Source organism: Falco naumanni, chromosome 2, assembly GCF_017639655.2.
Source record: "Falco naumanni isolate bFalNau1 chromosome 2, bFalNau1.pat, whole genome shotgun sequence".
NCBI classification, from domain to species: Eukaryota; Metazoa; Chordata; class Aves; order Falconiformes; family Falconidae; genus Falco; species Falco naumanni.
In genome coordinates, this window is record NC_054055.1 from 92,336,837 (window position 1) to 92,359,920 (window position 23,084).

The 23,084-nt window shown below is 36.4% G+C and overlaps 1 protein-coding gene across 1 annotated transcript in view; it reads left to right on the forward strand.

Moving 5' to 3' along the window:
• The window catches only part of MAP3K15 (mitogen-activated protein kinase kinase kinase 15), an 87,261-nt gene that overhangs the window by 52,615 nt on the left and 11,562 nt on the right, over positions 1-23,084 (forward strand). The window contains exons 7-19 of the mRNA XM_040582567.1: positions 742-912; positions 2,016-2,128; positions 3,137-3,296; positions 3,914-4,064; positions 4,476-4,583; positions 5,494-5,543; positions 8,512-8,607; positions 10,204-10,291; positions 14,063-14,196; positions 14,908-15,035; positions 16,759-16,889; positions 17,170-17,275; positions 20,446-20,603. Of these exons, the coding sequence (XP_040438501.1) occupies positions 742-912; positions 2,016-2,128; positions 3,137-3,296; positions 3,914-4,064; positions 4,476-4,583; positions 5,494-5,543; positions 8,512-8,607; positions 10,204-10,291; positions 14,063-14,196; positions 14,908-15,035; positions 16,759-16,889; positions 17,170-17,275; positions 20,446-20,603 (1,594 nt within the window). The remainder of the gene's footprint in view (positions 1-741; positions 913-2,015; positions 2,129-3,136; positions 3,297-3,913; positions 4,065-4,475; positions 4,584-5,493; positions 5,544-8,511; positions 8,608-10,203; positions 10,292-14,062; positions 14,197-14,907; positions 15,036-16,758; positions 16,890-17,169; positions 17,276-20,445; positions 20,604-23,084) is intronic.

A 23,084-nucleotide genomic window follows, 5' to 3' on the forward strand; every position in this document is an offset into this window, starting at 1 on the left:
AAAAATTCCGTTTAATAATAATAATAATAATGATGACTGGAAATGTTATTTAATCACTGATTTCTTACTGATATGATTGTTAAATATTTGTCAAAAGGAGCTGTATGGCAGCTGTTTGTTTTCCAAATTTTTCTCTAAACTGAAAAAATTTAATTAAGAAAGAAATACAGTTCAGTTTTGCCCTTATATTCTTGCTGTAGTCCAAAGGCCCTATATTGAGCTCCAACATTTTCAACATTTTTTTTTTTTTTGCTAAAATATGATTGACATGGCTCCACCTGTGTTTCGTAAGTATTGCTTGGTATTGGTTCTGGATCCTCTGGTTTCAATATTACAGATTTTGGGCATAGCTGAATGATCTGTCAGCTCAAATGCTAAAAATGGCAAGTTTTGTTAAGTATTGTCAGGAATGAACACTAAACAAGCACTTGTTTCTCATTGCAGGATGTGAAGAGTCTGCTGATACAGGGAGAGATCAAGTTGGATGGCAGATTTTTTTTCATAGAGTTCTGGGCTTAAATTAATTCTTATGTGAGCTAGGAGAAGAGTCCCATGATAGGAGAATACATTTGGGTTTTATCAGTCAACCAACAATCGTACATCAGTCTAAATAAAGTCAAGTCTGTATACAGTAATGATGGATGGGTTGTGAGAAAAATGGGGCATAACGTTACTCCACCATTTTGCAGTTACTGTTTCAGATCTGAACTCATTTATTTTATTCTCTGTATTTGATTTCAGAAGAAATAATGCAGGTGACAGACAGAAGGCACTACAAGTTATGCTTCAGGTCCTGCAGACGTGTGATCACCCTGCTCCAGATATGTTTTGCTTATGTGGGAGGATCTACAAGGATATGTTTCTTGATTCTGACTGTAAAGATACCAATAGTCGAGATCATGCCATTGAATGGTAACAGGAAAAAAAAACAACCCAAAAATATCTATTTAAAAACATTTTCAGACTTCTGGTTACAGAAAGCAGGGCTTTAAGAATTAGATCAGTTGTTCTACTTACCTCTTTTTTCAGGGTCCTGTTTGAGTAATTGGTTACTGAGCACCAGATCTTTGGTTATGTGTTTCTTTGCTTCTCTTTATGGACTGTCATGAATATAAAATGATACACTTATTTACTGGGGTGGGGGCAGGGTGATGATTCATCCATGTCTTTGCAGAGAAAAAACCAACTAGTCTGCTTCAAAGCCAAAATTAAGTACAAGTGAGAACATGGGGCTTATGTTGGACCTCTGTGCAAGGATGGTTTCCATGTTGGATCCTCATGAAATGCAATGACCTACTGTATATATAAAAAAATATTGATAAACTACCTTATGAATTTTCTTAAGACAGTAAGGCATGCGTGTGCACACAGGCTCTCACTGACATACTGTTCACATAGGTGTGTTTATATAATCACATAGACTATTGCTGAGTACAATAATGTTAGCAATATAGGTTTGTACTGTAACTGAAATACTCTTGTCTCTTTCTCTGTTTTTCCCCCCAAATCACCTCAACGTGGTTAAGTGCAACATGTATGGGTAGTAGTGAACATAGCCACGGGTGGATGTCTTCATCCTGCACCAGCTAGTGGCGTGCATTCAGCCTTTGTCAGCTGTGTCTCATTAACTTTAATGAACATGAAGCATTGAAACAAAGGACTTGGAGACATTTTGTAAAGCTTGCACTGGAGACTAATGCTTTCATTGCTTCTCTCGTGCAAATATTATAATCAAATTAGGTTCTGTTGCATTTAAAAGTTTTGCAGTAACCAGTTTGTTTTATTTTCATAAAATTACACAAGTCGTCAGGACATAAAACTAAGCAGAAGTTTTTCATTCTCATCATAAGGCAAAACGCTACTTTCTTTCAAGTGCCCTTTGCAAAGACTGCCATTGGTACTGACTATCCTTATAGTCTTTACAGTAAATTAATAGCTTAAAACACCTACCGAATCTTTGCAGTATTTCAGTTCTTCTGTGCGGTGAGATGTGAGCTCTTGGCTCTTCTCTGCAGGTATCGCAAAGGATTTGAACTTCAATCAACTCTGTATTCTGGAATTAACCTTGCAGTTTTGCTACTTGTTGCAGGACAACAGTTTGAAAGCTCAATGGAACTGAGAAAAATAGGTAAATATCCACACACAGTGCCACAGATGAGCACATCTCCCGATGAAAAAAACAAGATGCTTTTCTTGATGGGTTGCACAGACAGAAAGGGGTTTCAGGCTGTTTAGTGACGGGTCCTGGATGGCAGTCTAAAACACAGGCATCCTGAAGGACCATTTTTCTCCTTGGTGCCTTGGAGTAGTTTTCTAGTAACTTGGCCCATTTAAAGAGTCCCAGAGATGGGAGAGGAACAAGGACAGACCAACTTCAGCACCATTCATAAACTGCCTTTACTGCACCACAGAGATTATTTGTTTCATAGCCAACAGGGGTCAAAGACAGGACGATGTGAGAGTGTGACCCAGCTGTCCTCAGGGATGCTAGAGAAGGATCCACAAGGTTTGTGTTGTCTCTGAACTGGGAGATCCGCAGGAAGTATTGCCTGGAAGGATCTACCAGGACAGTAACTAGTTGTCTACGTAGAGTCACATCTTCCATGTAGATGCACCACTATATACCTATAAAGAAATCATATGATAGAAACAGATTTACAGTTCTTCCTAGAAAGGTAATAGGTGAAAAGTATATTTGGAATCACATCCTGTCTGAAACATATATTTGAACCTCAAAAGGGAAGAAGGCAGGAGTGGCTTTAAATCATACTCCAGGGTAGACTTGTGTAAGCCTCTAGCCATTGATCCCTTGCAGTAGGTGCAGATCTTGAGGATACAGTGATGCTTACACTGCTTACGCTGAGAATCAGGAATCAAACAGCTGAGACCGATAGCACAAGAGGTTTTTCAACACTGTGTTTGGTAGGAGGTCTGGCTGTCTGAACTGTATAAGGGATGTTATTTGCAGACCCAGCCTCTGTGCTGGGTAATGTTTTTTTTTTCTGGGGAAAACTTGTTCCACTTTATCGCTAATGCTTAATCAAGTCCTATTAGTTTTCTTCTGATAGACTTAGCAGTAAAAAAATCTCATTAGTGTCTTACTGATAGGAAAATATGCTTTATTGAAATTTTACAGGTGTGCGATTAAACAGTTTATTGGGAAGAAAAGGAAGCCTAGAAAAAATGAACAATTACTGGGATGTGGGACAGTTCTTCAGTGTGAGCATGCTGGCTAATGATGCTGGTAAAGCAGTACAAGCAGCAGAGAAACTTTTTAAGCTGAAACCTCCAGTGTGGTAAGTGATAGAAGGCTGTAACTCAAGTACCCAACTGTAAGGAAATACATAAATTGTAAAAAAAATCTTGTAGTCACTTCAATAACTTGACTGGATTTTTCCATCTTAGATTGTTTGTAACTGAGTTTATACTCTGTTATTTTATTTTGGGAAGAAAGGATGTGTGTGTAAAAAATTAAGTTATCCATCGTTAGTTTTATATCCCATTGAAACACATATTTTAAAAGAAAGAAATTGGAAATTAGTGGTGATTCATTGTGAAACAGTTGTGTAAAGATTGTGAAAACTCTTTTCAGGGTTTGGGTAGCTGCTGCTTCCCTCCTCCATCTTCTAACTCATAATGTCCTGTCTAATCACCATGTAACAACTCATGTAACTACCTTTTTGCAAAAAGATACTGTTCATGAACATCCATGTGATCTTATGACTTAAAGTTTTGACTGAACTTGCTATTCTTTCCAGAAAAGTGTAAAGATCAACACAATTGTTTCCATTATGGTAGCTTTTAAAGTACATTTAATTTTGCAGTTAATTTTTTGGATGTATAAGTCAGTTAAGTTAGAATCTGGTCAAATTTTCTTTTCTCTCTGTTAACTCACTGATTCAATACATTCTAGGTACTTGAAATCATTAGTTCAGAATCTGATGCTAATTCAGCGTTTCAAGAAACTCACCGTAGAACATTCTCCTAGACAAGAAAGATTGACTTTCTGGCTAGATATAATTTTTGAGGCAACAAAAGAAACAACTAATGGACTGAGATTTCCAGTAAGATACTATGACCAAACAAGTGTTACATGTGTTCTGTTTCTGGATAGGATATAACAAGCGTTGGAAGACTCTAAACACAATATTTACATACTTAACTGCCTGTTATTTCATTGCATGAACTCAAACCCTGTATTCTGCTAATCTTTACTCCATAAAAAAAACCTACCATTTAACCCACTACCCTAAAAGCATCCTAAGAAATACTTTTAAGTCTCCTACAACAAATTGTGATAATACTGTTTCATTGCACATAGGAACACAGCCTCTTCCTGCCTTGTCTTGCCCTTCTCTCTTCACCTGGAAATTTTTTAGGCCTTACTTTGAGATTAGCCATTGTCTATATCAGAGCATGTGAAGATACTGTCACGTATTAGCTGCTGGTTTATTAAGGAAAAATACTCTTTTCAGGTTTTGGTGATAGAACCAACTAAAGTCTACCAGCCTGCATATGTTTCAATCAACAATGAAGCAGATGAGAGATCTCTGTCTCTGTGGCATGCCTGTCCCACTGAAATGGTAAAACTACCAGCAGATATGTTTCATGTGTTCTGATTCGTTGTACTTAAAGTCACTTTTTTTGCGTGTAGGTTTTGGAGCACTTTACAATAATTCAAATATTGTTACATTTCTGTGAAGCACAAGCATCAATATCTTTTTTGTGCACATATGGGAGTTGACTTTTTACAGAGAAAGTACAAGGAGGGACTACAATTAGAACTCAAGTGACCTCTAGTTAAGATTTCAATTATCCTGACCATGTGTCTTAGAAGGGCTTGGGTTCTTTGGTCTGCTCGTTATATTTCTCATTAAAGTCGCATAATTTTTATTAAGGTGCAGCTCAAAGCTAGATAAAAAGCAAAGATAAAGCCTAGTATTGTGTTTAATGTTTTAGAAATTTTAAAGTCTTACAATTATAAGACTAGAAACAAGAAAAAATGGAAGCCTGTGACAAATAAGCATCAAGAGATAAAAAATTCGTTGTCTTGGATTACTGGATAATCCAAGGAGATTAGGAAAGGAGTAGGTACAGTTATGGACAGTGTAATCTCTTAAAAGTGAGAAATAATTTCAGTTTCACTTTGACTTGAAATCTGGAATGCATTTCAGCACCCCTTCTTAACATAAGAACAGAGTAGGTGGAGAATAGATTAAAATTTTAGAAAGGCAAAGCATGGAAAAGAAGCATGTTAGAGCCTTTACTTCCACTGTGCACCATTTATATTAATTTTTCCTTGGTGAATAAAACAACAGAGTATGGCCTTTCTTTACCTATACATCAATCTTATTTGAAATTTGGGGGTAAGAAAGAAAGAAGGGAAAAGAGACATGTTGGAAAAATTTTATTTTGCTCACCATGCTGTAACTTTGTTTCCAATAGTAAGTCAAGGTTGAGCTGTGGTTGATTGTAGCTCTTTGTTCTCTACAGAAACAGATTCACGAATGGAATTTTACAGCTTCTTCCATTAGGGGAATAAGGTTGGTATGTCAGAAAACATTTAAATGTTTTTTTTAATATGATTTATGTTTTATAATTCCCTTAAGTGGGAAATCTGGATTCTACCCTAAATCTCTGCTTTGCATTGCCTATTATAAAAGCTTGTTCAACCTGCCTCAAAATGTCAACACAGAAGAGTATGCCTTTCCATGCATGGGCAGTGCTGTGTGTTTCTTATAAGACTACTCATCTGAGAGAGGTGTGTGGACATGTGTCTACTCTGGGAGACTTCCCTGTTTTCAATTGCATACTTGCTTTTTATATATTTTTCTAAAATTTTCAGTGAAGTTACTGCCATCTCTGTATTTAAAAACAAGGAAGGCAGAAGAGCCCTTAGCTCTTCTTGCTTCCTTCTGTAAGTGAAAGAATGGTTTGTCTGTTTTTCTTTAAGAGAAGGAAACTATGATATCTATTTTTTTGTTTGGAATTCAGAAATTCTTTTGATATGTCTAAAAACCTACCAGCTAAACCCGGATTATTACAGGCATGGACATAATTTGCGCTAAGGAAAGAATTCTTGAGCTGGAAAGAGATTGCTAGTGGAGTTACTCAAGGACTAGCCTCTAAATAGTTAAAGTAGTTCCATTTTCTGATGCCTAGATTAATGGAAATGCTAGTCACAAATAAATGGGTCCAAATATTAGTACAAAAGAAGATCAGAATATTGCATAGAAAGATCACGGTTGTTCTGAGAAGTGAAAGGATAGAAAAGAATCACATATGGTATATGCAAAATACATGACAACATCTAGAAGCTAGCTTATATATCTCCAGCTGGGCTACTTTGCTGCCAGGAAGGTCAGAGGCAGAGCACCAGGAGAGAAATCAAAATTAAACCTATCTGTTCAGCCTGGCAGTGTGTCTATGGCATTCTTGCTCTCTGTCTGCTTATGCAGACTGTAGCTAAGAACCAGAGGAGCCATAAGAACAGGGAACATGAGGTGGGCTTTTGCTTTCTCTAAGAGTTTGTGAGTCACTACGCTGGTGGATGTGGCCTTTTCTAGAGACGTAAATGGCTGTTGGCTTGGGCTATTTGTGTAAGTGTATAAGCTTAAGGGCTTGAAAAACTCTGATTCAAGTACAAGCATAAATTCAGATATGTAATGAGTTCTATAGTTCTCAAAGCAGAGGGCTTCTGGGCTGTGATTTTGACCCTAAGCACCTAAGTTTTAGGTCCCGAGTTTGTCTTTTATGAACTTATCTATAGATAACTATAATCTACTTAAGCAAATAAGCTCAGTGAAAAACTATTTCTCTGAATAAGGTGAGCGGTGATTGCTATGAAAGCCTACAATTGTGGATTTGGACATAAATTCTATCATAACTTCAGTATTCTCTTCTAAAAAAAGCAGGTTTTGGTTTAATTGAATTCAATGTGATATTTTATTCTACTGCTCCAATGCAATGTAAGTGGATGTGCAGTTGTCATTACTGAAGTCTGTGGAGCTGACTGAGCATAACTCAGCGTAATGTTTGTGAAACGTTATTAATTACTTTCAGTCAACACGTTCCACAGAAATTAATCTTTGAGAAAGATAACTTAATGAAATGGAAGCAAGCAATTAATTTGCTTTGATTCTTAATCACTGCTGGGGATTACAAAGCTCAAAGAGGCAGTCTTTTTAAACTTAATGGAATTAGATGTTTGCTTTGTATGTGGCAACTTACACAATTGCTATGCCGTTGAAATTGCTTTAGTTTTAAAAAAATAAATTAGTGGTCTCAGTTAACTTATACTCTACCAAAACCCTTAAACTGTATTTATGCTAACCAGTTCATCTTATGTATCATATACATTACACTATTTATAGTATGGTATTGTTACTCAGATACTATCTTGTCTATCCTGTATTTGCCCTTGAAAGAATCATCTTGCTTTGTCTCTTAGTTCTCATATCAGCTATACCAGAATGAAGCTACAAAATGGCATAGTGTATTTTCACATAGCTCTGAAAAAAATCTTCTGGAAAAATTCTAATTTTTTGGAACATCTGTTCATGTAGCCCTTAATGATGCTACAGCAAGTTGGTCTTGTAACATTCTGCAGCTTTACTGTAGTCTACTGTCATGTATTTTAACTAATTGGCTCAACAGAGGCTAAGCAAAATCTGTGTTTGACTAAATAGATCAGGTAAGAATCTAATAAATTTTATTATTTTAATGGACAAAAATTATGAGAATACCTTAACAAACATAACAACTTGGCATTTATGTAGAATAACAGTGAAGTGCAATTGTTTGGAATAAGATATTAATTCCTAAATTCACTTTCATATTGATACTATGTATTATGGCCTCTTCACTTTTCAGTGCAATTAGATGGGATATATATGACGCTGGCAAGACACAATGTGTAATAAATGATCACTTCGTCAGAATTGTCGCAATTATTGCTGCAGTTTGGAATAAATATTGGTTATGCCAAAACTTGTTTATCTGTCTTAAGACCATAAAAACTATATACTGTGAAGGATCTGCTACACTGTAGGTGTTTTGCAGTTCAGTTTTAGTGTAGGAGTGATGGAATTATAAAAACCACAAATAGTTGTCAAGCTTAAAAGAAAGGCTTTCCTGATGGCTAGATTAGTGTCAAAGCAATTCGCTTTCCATTGAGGTATCATCAAATACCAAGAAAACTCATGGAACTGCATAAAAATGGAAAGGGAGGCAAACAACAAACAAACCTCAAAATACTTCAGATAAATTATTAGGCTACTTTGTTAAAATACTAATTTATCAAATTGGAGATGGATAATAGAATATATAAATAAACTCAAAGCTTCTAGTTGTAAGGAAAATGCATATAATTGTGTTCTGTCTCTCTGAGGTAGTTAACTGAAAAAGATGTTTGCCAAGTGCTCATAATTTTAAAAAAAATTAACTCCTCCTTGTTCTATTTCTTCTAATAGTTACATCCAAAATAATATTTTCTTAATGTGAATTTTACAGCATTTCCAAGTTTGATGAACGATGTTGTTTTCTTTATGTCCATCACAACTCTGATGACTTTCAAATCTACTTTTCTACAGAAAGCCAATGTAGTAGGTGAGTTCAGTTTGTGTGGGTATTGCATGTGAGATCTATGTCATAAATAAAAATGATTTAGTAAGGGTTGAAAGCTGACATTTTTGCTTGAGAAATTATTTATTTCTTCACTTCTTTTTCTTAATGAAGTAGCAGAGAGCTAAACTCACTGATATTTAAGGTGATGAGAGCACTATCCCGTTACACTTGTTGGCTGGTTCTGATCGGTTTACCTGCAGGTGATTAGGTCTGAGAAAAGGCTTAAGTAGCTTATTCTAATTTATAACTATTATCTTCTTTTTCTATGTCTTGGCCATGTCATGTAAGGTACAATATTGGATATGGTTCCCTTATGTATCTGTTCAGTTTGATTTAAGTAAAAGCAACAGAATTTAATAGAAGTTCCTAGCTTATATTGTGTCACAGATACCTGTTACTGTTTGCACCTGTATTCAAACATTTCCTGATGATAAGTTGTCTCTGAACAGTAAGTATGCTAACTGAATTTCAGACCTAAATCTTTACAAACCAAATTCTTCCTAGATTTTTGGCATATAAACCTTCTGAATGAAGTAGGAGTGATTTGTTAATGCACTTAATATTTGGGGTTTGATGGTACATTTATTTTTCTTGCAATAATTATTATTTATGTATTGCATGGAATAAACTCAGGTTAAAGAAAATTGTTAGCTCTGCAGCATGCATTACATAAAAGATAGGAAACACTAAAAGTAATGTTACCTGCTCAGCTTTGATTTGGCATTGCAATTTGTGAGTTATGAAACATAGTCATATTTTTATGCATTATTCAGCGTACTACAGGAGTCTGTTCCAGAGAGGTGTGTCTATTAGTGAAAGAAATATGAATATTTTATAATAATTGTTAACTATTTGTTGTAGAATTTGGGAAAAAGTGAGTGGCTTAGGCAGGGAACTACAGGAAAAGATGGTCTTGTACTTAAGAATCTTCATCCCAGAGAACTAGATGAAACTAGTTAAAGCTGTTCTTCAAAACATGTTATTACATTTATATTCTTAGCTTTCTGGACGCCTGTCTAGAAACCACAAAATCTGGTTTTTATAAATACTGAGTAATCATAGTTGCAATCAAAGTCCATAAGAACATTGAAATTAAACTGAAGGTAATAGAATTCTTAACACTACACAGATGGAGAACTACTCAATATGATGTTGCAAATTTAACACTACTGAATGGAACCACTGAAAATCAATACTTGATTTTTTAATGTCTCAGCTTATTCTATAATTACATTTGTAAAGACAAGACCATACTTAAGTACTTTCCATCAGTGTACAGAAAAAATATTTGAGTAGGATCTACAAAGATTTTACTATGCAATTACAATAACAAGCAAATATTGGGTTCTGCTACAGCAAATAAAAGAATTGTATAAATGAGTAGGCTTTTCAGTGTGTGTTTGATGTTCTTCCTCATTTAAAATAGGATAAATATGGAGAAAAGTAATGAAAGAAACCTATGAACATGCTAGTCAGGTTATTAGCTTGAAAGCAAAGCCTACCTTGCAAAGAATCTGTTTAATCTCCTTCCAAAAGGATATTTTTTCTTTGATCCTGTGTTATTTATTGCTTTTTTAGATTCTGTGGGTTGGTGAAAGAAATTTTGTCTGATGCAGTTGGTAGTACTTTGGAACTAGAAGGAGAAATAGATGGAGACACATTGGAGGTATGTCAAGGATAAAAGATCCAAAATCTCTGAAACTTGTCCTCAGTCTTCCCTGCACTTCCATATCAGTATACTAGAAAGACAGGAAACTCCATAACTGTACATGAAATTTCAACTCTTACAAAACTCGTTGTACACAAGACTTGTATTCACTAGAAAAAATACATTTTTGATTAAGTGAGCCTCTTATTATTGTAAACTGTATGAATCCCTAATGAAGGTTGTTACTGTTCTTATATTTATGTTGCAAACAATCTGTTGATGAGACTCATCTGATATCAGCTGGATTAAGTGGATAGAAAAGGTAAGATATTAAACACATTCTAGGAAAAAGCCATTTAGCAAAGGTACTTCAGTTTTTGTAGCTGGTACCTCATATTACTACTCCAGATTATTTCATTTGACAGGCTTTTTCTGTCACAGAGATTTGTGGATATTCAGAACAGATTAATCAATTATGCTTTTTATTTATCACTGAAATACCCATTTTAGGAACCTGTAGCTGTAGGCTTTCTTTATAGGCAGTACAGAGGGGAGAAAAAAAGAAAACTTGGAAAGAGTTATTCATATTTTATGTAGGCTCAGGTCAGGGTAGGCGAATCCATGTCTTCATAAATGGACGCATAGCAAATATCCAGATCTGTAGTACTAAGTACATATCCTGTGTTTCTGTTTATTTGTTTTGAAATCTGAAAAGCCATAACTTTTATTTGTGGTCAAGCAAATTCAGTCAATCTGTTTAATAAGTGTAAAAACCCTGCTACCGTTTGTTTGAGCTGGCTATCTTTCTGATTATGTGTCATTCCAGCAGTTCACTTAGGCTTACATTTCAGAGCAGCTCTTTATCATAATGAACCTTTTGTAGTACCTGAGGCTTCAGAAGAGGATTAAGAAAGCAGACCGTCTATTTTACTGTTGAATGTTATTGCATATATCGAGGAAGATGAGTTTTTGCACTGAAGCTTGTGCATAGCGTCCACAGAATTCTCTCCTCAAGTGAAAAGAATGAGATATGCAGCTATTAAGTCCAGCTTAACACATACATCTGTGGTGTCAACACAGCGTCAGGGCTCTGCCTTGGCAAAGATAGGGTATTATCTATAGCTGCAGATTCTATATTACATACCTATGTACATAGCTAATAGCAAGACAATCTCCAAACCCCACAATCTGTCCAACTATTAATCTTTCAGAGGAAGTGCACTTGCTGTAGCTTCAGCCTTTTAGAAACTGAACTGGGAAAATCACTTGGGAATGCACAGCAGGAAACAATCCTGCATGAATCAGTGACTTATGGAGAAATGACTACAGAAATTAATTTTAAATCTAAGTTATATCATTCTATATATCTTGAAGTTTTCACAATTATCACCTTGTACTTACTCTTAGGTTAGTACATTGAAACAGAAATCAAGGTGCAGAAGGGGAGGATTAATTTCTTTAGGTTATAAATGAGCTAAGATGCTTAACATCTCCCTGCAGCCTGAGATCTTGCATTTAAGAAGAGACAACATGGACAGTGAAGCTTTGTATGGTCTTGATAGGCTTAACAAGCACAGAGAAAGCAGAAGTTCTTACCAGTAATTAAACACCTGTTTATATATAGGGAAGAGGAAGAGATAACCTTGAGCACAGTCTGAGGGAAGAAAATCTGATTTCAGTCAGAATTCTTACAAGAATGTTGTCCCAGGGTGTTGTGTATTTTGGATTGTGGTATTATTTGAAGGCAATTACAGTTTGGCTCTACAGCTAACAAGGATTTGAAAGAAGAGTGAGTGTGGCCATCCTTTCTACCTTAGGGTATTCACTTCTGGATTTTAATATTTAATGAGTCCCTATCACTTTAAGACTACCTGATGTACCCCAAATAGGATATGCTAGATCAGAATCTGCCCTACCACGTTCATGGAGAAGGTCAGCTATGAACACTTGTTTATTCATACCTAACGGTTGAATTGCACATCCAGTGGATCACGTAGCCAGACTTTTGGCAACCAGCAGTAATTTATTCAATCTTTGTAGCTGTTGGAAAGAGAGGAGGCAAATGTTAAGAGGCATCAAGTATATACAAGAGTATTAAACTGTCTACTAACTAGCACTGAACTATAAATCTCAACAATTTTCATGTATCCTGGGATCCAGACTAGAGAACGTAGGTTTCTGTACACTAAAGATAGAGTTGGCTTAGGGCCAGTCTGTTGCGGATAGGGTTGCTGTCAATCTTAAATTCTGCAATGTGACTGCTGTCTTTTTTCTGCACAGCTTTATCTATGTGATAGCTGTGAAAGCTGGATATGCTCCTACCAAAGAACCTGAAATGTTTTACATACGGCGTTTTGGGTCAGTTATGCCTATCATGTAACAAGATTATGTTATGAGCTATGAAGTGCTGAAACATGGAAAACGAAACTGTACTAAAGCTGTGCTAATGCAAGTTTAGTTCCACTGAGCAGAATACGCGAATATGCTGTTAGGATAAACGACAGACGTTTTTTCTTTAGCACACTCCATACAGCGGCATGAAACTTGCCATCTTTGCTGAGGTGAAGCGGGGGGGCAAGTCAGTGACACATAGACATTGCGATGCCAGAGCTGTCATACGAGCTGGGAGGACACTTCAGAGAAATAGATTTCGAGGCTGCATTCTATATGAGAGAGTCTTACTATTGAGTGAAGCAGAAAAAGTGGTCATGACAAAAATGTCAATAGTTATGGTCGTTGTAAAAAGATTTGTTGGCTGGTTGGTTTTTTTCTTTTCATAGAGAGTTCATATGAAGCCACAGAGAATACCTTGCAGTTTTCCCATATGGGACATCCTCTTGGATTTGGAAACATACTGTGGGGGAGGTCTGTGTATTCCTGATTAACATCTGAGGCTATGAAACTGTCCAATTCCTTTCTTAACTCTTTGCAAAAGTGTTTTTTCAATATCCTTTATCAGTTCCCTGATTTGAGTCAGAGGTGTGCTGCTTAACTCAACTTCCATAAAAAATTGGTTTTATTTAGTGTCTGGGATGTACTTTTATGCAGCATCATTCATCAACAGGATTTTTCACTGACCTCTGTAGTAGGAGAGCTATGTGATAAGATCACTATATGGGACAAGACCATGATTTGGTGTAAATTAGTGAAGCTTTATTGAAGTCGGTGAACCAGTAGTGACTTATTCACCTGGCAACAGCAGCAGTGGAAACCCACTACTTCATATATTTAATCATCCTTGGAGAAGATGAGCTTTTTTTCTTTTTTTTTTTTTTTTTTTTCCTTTTGGAAAAGCTCATGAGGGGAATATGTCAGAAATTAATTTTGCTGTGACTAAGCTCAAATGAGAGTTTAGGGTCTTAAAACAGTGTCCACCCACTATAATATCACTTTTATCTATTGATTAAACCATTGGTTTCAAAATTATAGGTTATGTTCCATACATCTATGTATTCTGAAGACTCTGTCAGCAGTTCTTAGAGATGATACCTGAATGTGTTCATTTGACAGCACTGTTCCATTGATTTTGGTTTAATGCTGTGTTCCTTGTTTGGTGAATGCATTTTGAAGTTGGTTGGGGAAGATTGTTTTGTAAAGCAAGTAACATGGAAATTTTACAAGTTGTATAACGCGCCAGGCTGGTGGGTAACCTGTACTACAGCTGTGCTGCAGCAGCTGCTCTGTGCTGTACTAACTCAGTATAGTACATAACTTGTTAAAGCTCTCTGTAATGTCAAATGTTAGCGATAACAATTTCTGTGCTGCTTTGTTTATCTTTTCTGCTTGCAGTATGAATATGATTATGATGAGAATGGTGACAGGGTAGTTCTGGGGAAAGGTACTTATGGAATAGTTTATGCTGGAAGAGACCTTAGCAATCAGGTCCGAATAGCCATCAAAGAAATACCCGAGAGAGACAGCAGGTAAGACCTCGTTTATTGTTGCATATATACTGCTAATGAAACTGCAGATGTCTGCTGACTACTTTGCTCTTCTTTGCATGTATTTCTATGTGGTTAGTTTGTAAAATCCCAGTATACTAAAATTCAATTTTATTCCCCTCATAGTATTCAACAGTACCCTTTTGAGAATAAGGACTTAATTATTTTTTGGAAAAAGTATGATATATAAAAAATTAGTAGTCTTTTATAACCTATATGTATATCATATATGATATAATCTGCATATATATCTATATGATAACAGTTCGATAATCTATACGTATCTCATAAATTCTAGAATAAGACATATTTGGGGGTTTGGGTTGCAGTTGTATCTCATTTGTATTCTTTTTGGGGAGGGGGAAAACCATAAAAGGAGTTTTGGAGGCAAAGACAGTACTATGTAATGGTACAGAGGAAAGGCATGTTTAAATTCTTTGAGGGCATGCTGCTTCTTCAAGATTCTTCTGAGATCTGCCCCTGTACTTTTTCTGAATAGGCAGCCAGTCACACTGCATTTTGAAGGTCATTTGCATCGAGAATAAGATCAGTATCCCTAAAATCCATTCTGTTTACAAACTAGCATTTAAGCATAGCCTAGGAATTTTTTCTATATGATGAGATATGCCTCGATTCTTTTTTGGTTGGTTGGTTGGTGTTTTTGTGTTCTGGTTTTTTTTTTTTTTTAAATAGGTATTCTCAACCTCTTCATGAAGAGATAGCACTGCATAAATATTTAAAGCATCGGAATATTGTCCAGTATCTTGGATCTGTTTCAGAAGATGGATACATTAAGATTTTTATGGAGCAGGTGCCAGGAGGTTAGTATCATTCTGAGCTTAGTCTTTCAAAGGAAGCAAGAGCAGTTAGGACTCTAAACTTAGTGAAAGCCAATAGATGTGCACTTAATATGTTTGTGCACTGTATATGGTTTTTCTGTTGAGATGTTAACTACAGGTGGCATTCTTCTCATATAAAGAATAGATTTGAAATGTACGTGTCCCAGTACTCTCTCCCCATTCTGTAATAATTATAAACCTAGAGAAAAGTCATTAAAAGTATTTGGTGTCAAATACTCATGTGGTATAAAATAATGAAGTTAGAGCTGTATAGTCCATTTAGCCTGAGAATCTGAATGATGACTGGAGCTTTTAAGTTCCTGTTGAACAGTAACACTGACTGAGCAATTAAGTATATACAAAGCACTGCTATTTCCTAGGTAGATTAGAGGTAAATTTATATGCTTCCCTTGCTCATAATTTCCAGTTCTGCTCCTCCAGTCTTCTCTACATTTTAAGATGTTAAGTGTCTCTATATCCTCTTTAGGCTAAGTTTCAAGTTCCCTTTTGCTATTTGCTCCTCAGTGTCAAGGATGTGTCAGAACGAGTATTAAATTCTTGTAGGAATATAATTTGCAAAATAAAACAGAAATAAAAAAACCAGGAAAAAATGTTAATGTTTTCTGGGGAAGGTCCAGACACAAACATTCAATGTGTAATTAAATACATCTGGAGCATTGAACATAGAGAAGTTGTTTAACTTTTTACTCCCTGTGACCTTTTTACCTGGAAGCTGAGACACTTTAACATATGTGATGCATGCAGATGTGATGAATTTATCACTTCCACTTGTTTTCCTGTACTTGTTAAAAGTGTCAGCTAGTGTTGTTTACATACCTTTTATTTCCTGTTCATATATGCACAGTAGAGTGTGCTGTGATTAGTTGCTAATGTCAAGATATTATTGAACCAACTCAGATATTTTAAACTCTGCCCCTAGTCTTAAAAAGGAACCAGCTGTTCAGATTATGCAGGATTCTTTGAGGAAACTTCACTCTAGAAAGCTCTTCTTGTGGACTGAATATCCCTTTAGCTGAATTTGTCTGACATTAAGTAGACCCACTACACTTAGTTTATTATGAGCAGAAAAAGCAAAATTCTTTATTTTGCCTCATGTTTAAAATATTTGTGTTATTTAGAAAAAGATTAGTTTTATTACAAGTAGGGGAAGTGTGGATGACCTATCTCCTACTCTGGACATTCATTACTTGGTTTCTTTCAGGAGCTTTCTTCTCCCTGTCTCTGAATATTTCCAGAAGTTAATCCCATATTTGCAAGGGAAAGACTCTTTCCTTTTAAATTCATCCTTCCCAATCTCAAGTAAATCAGCTTCCCTTTGCCTATGCAAGTGGTTGTTGAAGTATAGTGTATAACATCATACAGTGTTATCTTTAGTCTTTATTTCATAAAAGGCTAAATGGTTGCTAGTCCTGGTCTCAACAGCTGTTAGACCAAAGTGAGGGAGATGCCTCCAGCCCCGTTGTAACTTTCAGTCCTGTCATGGAGGTGGAAGCTAAGCTGGCAAAAAAGAATTAACCAGTCAAGAGCAGCAAAAAAATATTGAGGCATCTGGGAAGAATTGTGCTTAATTATAGGTACTGCATTTCTCTTATGTTAGTATATTGAGCAAAGTCTTAATCCGGACTGTTTCATGTTGATTTGGGGATTTTACTATCTTGGTACGCTTTCTTCTTAACTCTTGTAGGCAGCCTCTCAGCTCTCCTAAGATCTAAGTGGGGCCCAATGAAAGAACCTACAATTAAATTTTACACCAAGCAGATTCTGGAAGGCCTTAAGTATCTCCATGAGAACCAGATTGTACACAGAGATATAAAGGTAAATTTTCCTTTAGTGTGTCTTGTGTGATTTGTTTTTTGTCTTATTTGCTTAAGTTAGTTTCACTCTAGCCTGAAGTAGAATTTTCAATAGAATTTCATGGAAGCTTAAAAGAAAAGGGAAGAATAAAACAAACCCTTCTCCCTGGTGCTTCTGGAAAATTCCTTTGTAGAAATGTATATCACAAAGATAACCGCAAACTTCAAGGAATATTGAGATTGGAATTTGGAATCTGTACTCATCACTCCCCTCCCTGCTCCCTCTCTCATCCCAACCACAGGGCGATAATGTTTTGGTGAACACCTATAGTGGCGTGGTTAAGATATCTGATTTTGGTACTTCCAAACGGCTAGCAGGAATCAATCCATGCACCGAAACATTTACAGGTAAGACTACTTTAGCAGAGTTTATAAGGTTTTTGATGATAGATTTAGAGTTAAAACCAAGAGGCTCTTTGGATTTGTGATGAAAACATGATTAGGTCTCTCTTTTCAGGGAAGAGTGAGTGGGAGTGTGATCACGATAAACACAGGCTTGCTATCTTTCTTGGGTTTTTTTAAATGTAATTTTCTTCCATTTTCCTTTTTTTAAAAAAATAACTTCTTAAGTGTGATAGGGTAATACTTTTGATTTAAAATGTTTTTCATTAAGTAGCAATTGATTTGTTGCAATTACATTTGGAAACACTTGAATACAACTTTTTCATTTAATAATCTTGATGTTAGATTATTAGAAAGTTAGTTAGAAAATCAGGCATGCAGACTTTCTTCAAGTATGTCTAAAAGTGCAGAAACCCAAACACAAACTTATAAATACTTTCAGTTTTGAGGCATTAGTTATAAAACCCAACGAACTGGCTAAGTTGGGTGTTAGCAGCAGTGAAAAGAACAGTTTACATGAAAATATGAGGCTGGTATGTTACAGAAAAGCTTTCATGTACAACAGAGTAATAGAAACTTGCAATATTCAGGAAAAACAAGATTTGCTGAGTAACAGCTGAAACTCCACATTGAAAAATTAATATGTTGTCACATAAATACTCAGTTCGTTTATCAGTGGAGATATAGGTAGCATGATATTTTCACTTGTTATATGGCCATATGCATAGGCTGGTATCACAAATTGGAAGCCTCATACTGGCCTGTAGTTTAAGTAAACGGTACACAGACACAGCCGTCAGTTGTGTGTGGAAGACAGAAGACAACCTCCGTTTAAGTGATAATCAAGGCTTCCCATTACCTGTCTGATAGTGACTCTGCAGTTCCTCCAGCTTTCTTACAAAGGAAGCCATGAAAATAAAATTCTTAAGGTTCTGAAATAACGTTTCTAGGATTTTTTTACTCATTATTAGCAAAGCTTGTGAATGGGAAACTGGGCCTGTATTACATGATCTGAACACAGCATGTGATGTCTGCATCAATATCTCATGAGATCAACATCGTATTAGCTGCAGGCATTTGAAACAAATTATTTCCTGCAAAGCTGTCAAGGTTTTAGTTAGAGTCAAATCAAGTTAAGTTCGGAGTCCTTTAAAGAGAAGAAAAAAATGTGTTATTTTCCAGTTTGGAATCAGAAATACAGCGTTTGAATGTTTTGTTACAAATGAAGAGCTACAAGAAGCAGTCTCTTCAGTTTATAGATGCTACAACAGAAAGATATATAAACGACAGTATGTCTGAACAGAGCTGGTTAAATGCTGGCTACTGAAGCATTCATTTAAGGAGTTTCATCATTTTTTCCAAACAAGTTATTCCACAAATAATTTTCTCATAAATCATCTTGCTTATGCAAATGGGTGGAGAATTCTCAAATATGTACAGATCTCCTGTGGTATCTGGAAAAGAGCCTGCAATGTTTGTCTTTGCCATTTTAGACTGGTTCAATGCAGTCATACTCCATGGGAAGGAGGTGCACTTCCACATGGTGTGATGTATAGTTATACTGTGCTTCTCATTTGTACAGGATTTTTTGAAATCTTTTAAGTATGTAAAGAGGTTCCATAAGATAAGGTCAAAGTCATGGAAGAAGACCCTTTTGTGGCTATGAAAAGTCATAGTCCAAAATTTAATTTTGGCCCAGGAAGCCACTATTATGGCTGATTACTGTTATGGTTGGAGCAGATACTAGAGGAAAATCATTCTGTCATTCATTTACATACTCCTTTAGTGGCTTTTTAGCAACTGGTTGTTATCAGAGATGGTATATGGACAAACTGTATCTGAAGAAAAGTCGCCATACTGTAATAAAAAGAGGAAAATCTTTCCTTGTGCCCTTCTTTGTTCTTTTTTTTTTTTTTTTCAGCCCTGTTTGTGCCTCAGAGATGCAATTTACCATGAGAATAAGTATTTTACCTAAGTGCTCATTTTGGTTTTAAAACCAATAAGCAGGTAGCTATAGTCCAGAGGGTCTTAAAAGGTCGCTTGCAATTTGTTTTGTTCCTTAACTGGGCACATACACAATGCCTAAACCCCACAGAGTTTAATACAAGCACATGATTAGAAGAATGAGGCTTCCAGTGGTTTAAACATTATACCCCTCCATTCAAGAGACACAGCCTGAGAACAAAGCTGTGGCTTGAACTTTTGTTCTACGGCAGTCACATTTAATGAACATAGTAAATATCCAATCTCTTTTATCTTCATCAGATGTCCTTTACTTAATGGTTCACAGCTTTACCACAGTGTAATTTTATTGCATTCTTCAGAACAAAAAATAATTTAAAGATGTCACGACAGACCTGACAGGTGTACTGTGTACAGGCAAACTTCAGAGACATTCAAATTCATCTGTTAAGAGCCAACTATAGGCTTAGGAAGGATCTTATTTTGCCAACATGTATAGCTTTAGAAGTTTCAATGGATTCTTTTTTTTTTTTCTTTCTTTTTTTTTCCCCTAACCTTGGATGTCATAAATCCCAAGCACATCCAAAAGACTTCAAGACTTTCCAAACTGCAGTTTATGATGGGTTCCCTTATTTTTTTAATTATCATGTAATTGATTTACCTTGATTACAACCTTGATTGTTTTTGTGTAAAACTTGATTTTTTTTTTGTTTTGAAGCATTATCTTTATTATCTTCTATTTACAAAAATAGCTGCTTAATTATAAAACTGAATTAAATTATATTAAAAAAATATAACTTTTTAAAATTCCCTGTCACTAGTGTTCTCCTTATAAGGGGATAACATTCGAAAAAATATTCCTATGAACACTATCTGTCACTTTACAGGTTTTCATCACGTCTTACGTGCATAATCTTTACAATTTGCTATCTGCAAAAATTGTTTGATGTTCTGAGGAAGCATTTGAATTATGTGGTGAATATAGTTTCAGCAGTTTGAAGCCTTGTATTAGAAAGAGGAGGGGGGGAAGGTGGGGTATAGAAAAGATGTTAACACATAAGTTTCTGTCTAGTTTTCAGTCCTGAGATGGGAAATCAAATATTTGGGCTATACAAGTTGAATTTGACATGTTTTTGGCTTGCTTAGTGGTGTGCTAATTCTCTTTAATAAGAATAAAGACTATAACACTTGACTGTTCTTTTTGTCCTGACTAGGAACCTTGCAGTACATGGCTCCAGAAATCATTGATAAAGGACCGCGAGGATACGGTGCACCCGCTGATATCTGGTCACTAGGTTGTACCATTATTGAAATGGCAACAGGCAAACCTCCATTTCATGAACTAGGAGAGCCTCAAGCAGCAATGTTTAAAGTAAGTACAGGGTTTTTTGCTATAGAGTTCATGAATTTTCAAAAACTAACTTATTTTTTTAATATTAATTTAACTGGTAGTAACCTTTTGTTATGTGGTTACACGAAGCCACGGTCTCAGCTGTGTTCTTAACTCTCACCGAATGATCCTTCTCTGCTCTAAGCCGTGTTGCTCTTGGGGGCAATAATTTATTTTTGTGCTGGAAACAGGTCATGACTCAGAGCAGCAATCTGAAAAGTGAGTGAAGACTTATGAAAACTAATATTCTCTACCCTCTTACTTCTGTCATCTCCTGCTTTTGGTTTATGATTTCCTTCCTGGCAACCAGTCTCTCCAATAATGATAACCAAGTTATTTATGCTCCTTTAAGTTTTTTTTTTTATAAGCCTCTCTCCTGGAGTATCTGTTTGCCTTGTCTTTCAAAGGCCCACTCTCTGCAACATGGTTGGAAGCTATGGTGGAAGAGGGTCGGCTAACTTTCCAGGATTTCTGGTATGTACTGAAGGATTAAAATACTCTGTATTTTACATCCTAAATCCTTTGGATCAAAGCTACCTCCCGGTAAACTGTTTCCTCTAGTACTTTGTTTCTCTTAATGTGTCTGTTTTCAAATGTACAAATTAACACTTGAGAAGAGAATGCTTCAGACAGTTTTGATAATAAATGTATTTGAAAAAAGTTACTTGTTCTCACTCTAAAACTAGCAGTAGTATAAAAGTTTTGATGTGGTAATGTGATATACAGACTGAAAATTTTTGGAATACCACTGGCTTGCAGTAGACTTGTAGCAAAGTACTTACGTTTTCACTTAGGCTTCAGAGTCCTCATTCTTATAATGGGGAAAATATCACATCCATAACCTAGCAAACTGCTTTAAATTATGAATATTGCTAATTCTTTTGTGTATGTTGTTGAAAGTCACTGTGTGAGCATTAGTAGAATAATTAATGGAACCATGGTAGCAAAATCAGATCTTTATCAATAAGTATAATAAGCTGGGCTGCAATTCATCATGGCATATAATGCCATGCATCGTATTAGGCCTGTGAGTTTTCCCATGCACCATAGCTAAAAGGCAAAGAAAGGCATGGTTATGCATTTTCATGTAGTTATTTCTATGGTATAATGTCACCTTGGTGCTGTCAACTTCTGACACTACTTCAAACGAAGCTGCCTGGGTGAATATGGCTTGGTTCCCTGAAGCTTTCCTGAGGGAGCCATGGAAAAAGGCTTTTTCCCACATGGCTGTATATGTCAGATGTGGTTCTGCTGGCAGATACCTTTTCATCTTACACATCTGGCACGTAGTTGAACTGTTCAGTGAGTTACATGTCTTGTTTTTCAGCACAGTTTATTGAACTGTCAGGAAGCGCTGGTTCAGTTCTGGGTGTTTGATGAGGTGTGCGCAGGCTCATGAGGTGAGCTCTGGCAGGATTGTGTGTGTCCCTGCGTCCTGCCCTTAAGCACTTCCAGTCCATAGAGCTGTGTTCTGAAGTTTCAGAACTGCCATTTTTTTAAAATACATTTCTTGCCCTTCTGGATGTGGCAGAGGTTTTAGTGCTGTTATTGCAGACAGTGTTAATGTGCTACAGTCAGGCAATTGCTTTTGTTTTCTGTTTCTTGGCTCTGCTCAGACCTACTTGGAACTGCCTCTTGCTGGGCACCATAAATTGCAAACCGTGATTTCTTTTTGCTGTGTAATAAAAGTAACCAAGCTGGGAGCTAGGTTTGAAGCCAGGAATGACACAGGCCAACTGGGCAGGCATGTAAAAAGAACAGAAACCTGGAAAACTCAGGATATCAAACTTTTGAGGTCCCCAGCTCCACACATGCACGCTCTGTCGTACATAGGACAGGTGAGGAGAGGGAAGGTCTGAGTCTGGCTGTGCAGTCACTGTAGAAATTGCAAATGACCAAAGAGTTGGACAAAGTAGAGAAAAGGTGCTATAATGAACCAGGAACTGGAAATAATTCCTGACTGAATGTATGTTGTGTGGTATTTCACCTATGAGCCTTGTATGTGCGCATCTGGTTTGGCTTGAAAGGAGTGCGAACAAATGACGTTCGATGGGTATAAGGTAAACAAACGTTGCCACAGAGTTTCCGGATGCTTGGGACAAAACTTATTCCCCTTGAGCTACAGAGATTCAGGTAAGATCAGAGACATGCATTCAAATTTCCTGGTCCTGTTTTGGACTGTCCTGGCTCTTGTTTACTGAGTAAGGGTGTATAACCTGGTAGCAGAGTGCTATCAGCTTGTGCCGCTGCCCCAGCTGGAGCTGGCTGTGTGAGCCTCTCGCCAGACTGCAGGAGGAGTGGGCTGACCATGGAGATGAGCATGTCAAGAGCAGTTTTCAGAGCACTGCAAGCAGGTGTCTGTCTTCTCTCTCTGCTCCAAAGCAAAAATCTTGTTGGTCTGATGTTTCAAAGTGGTGAAACTGTATACCCCATTTATAAAGCATTGTCCAATATGTGCATGTG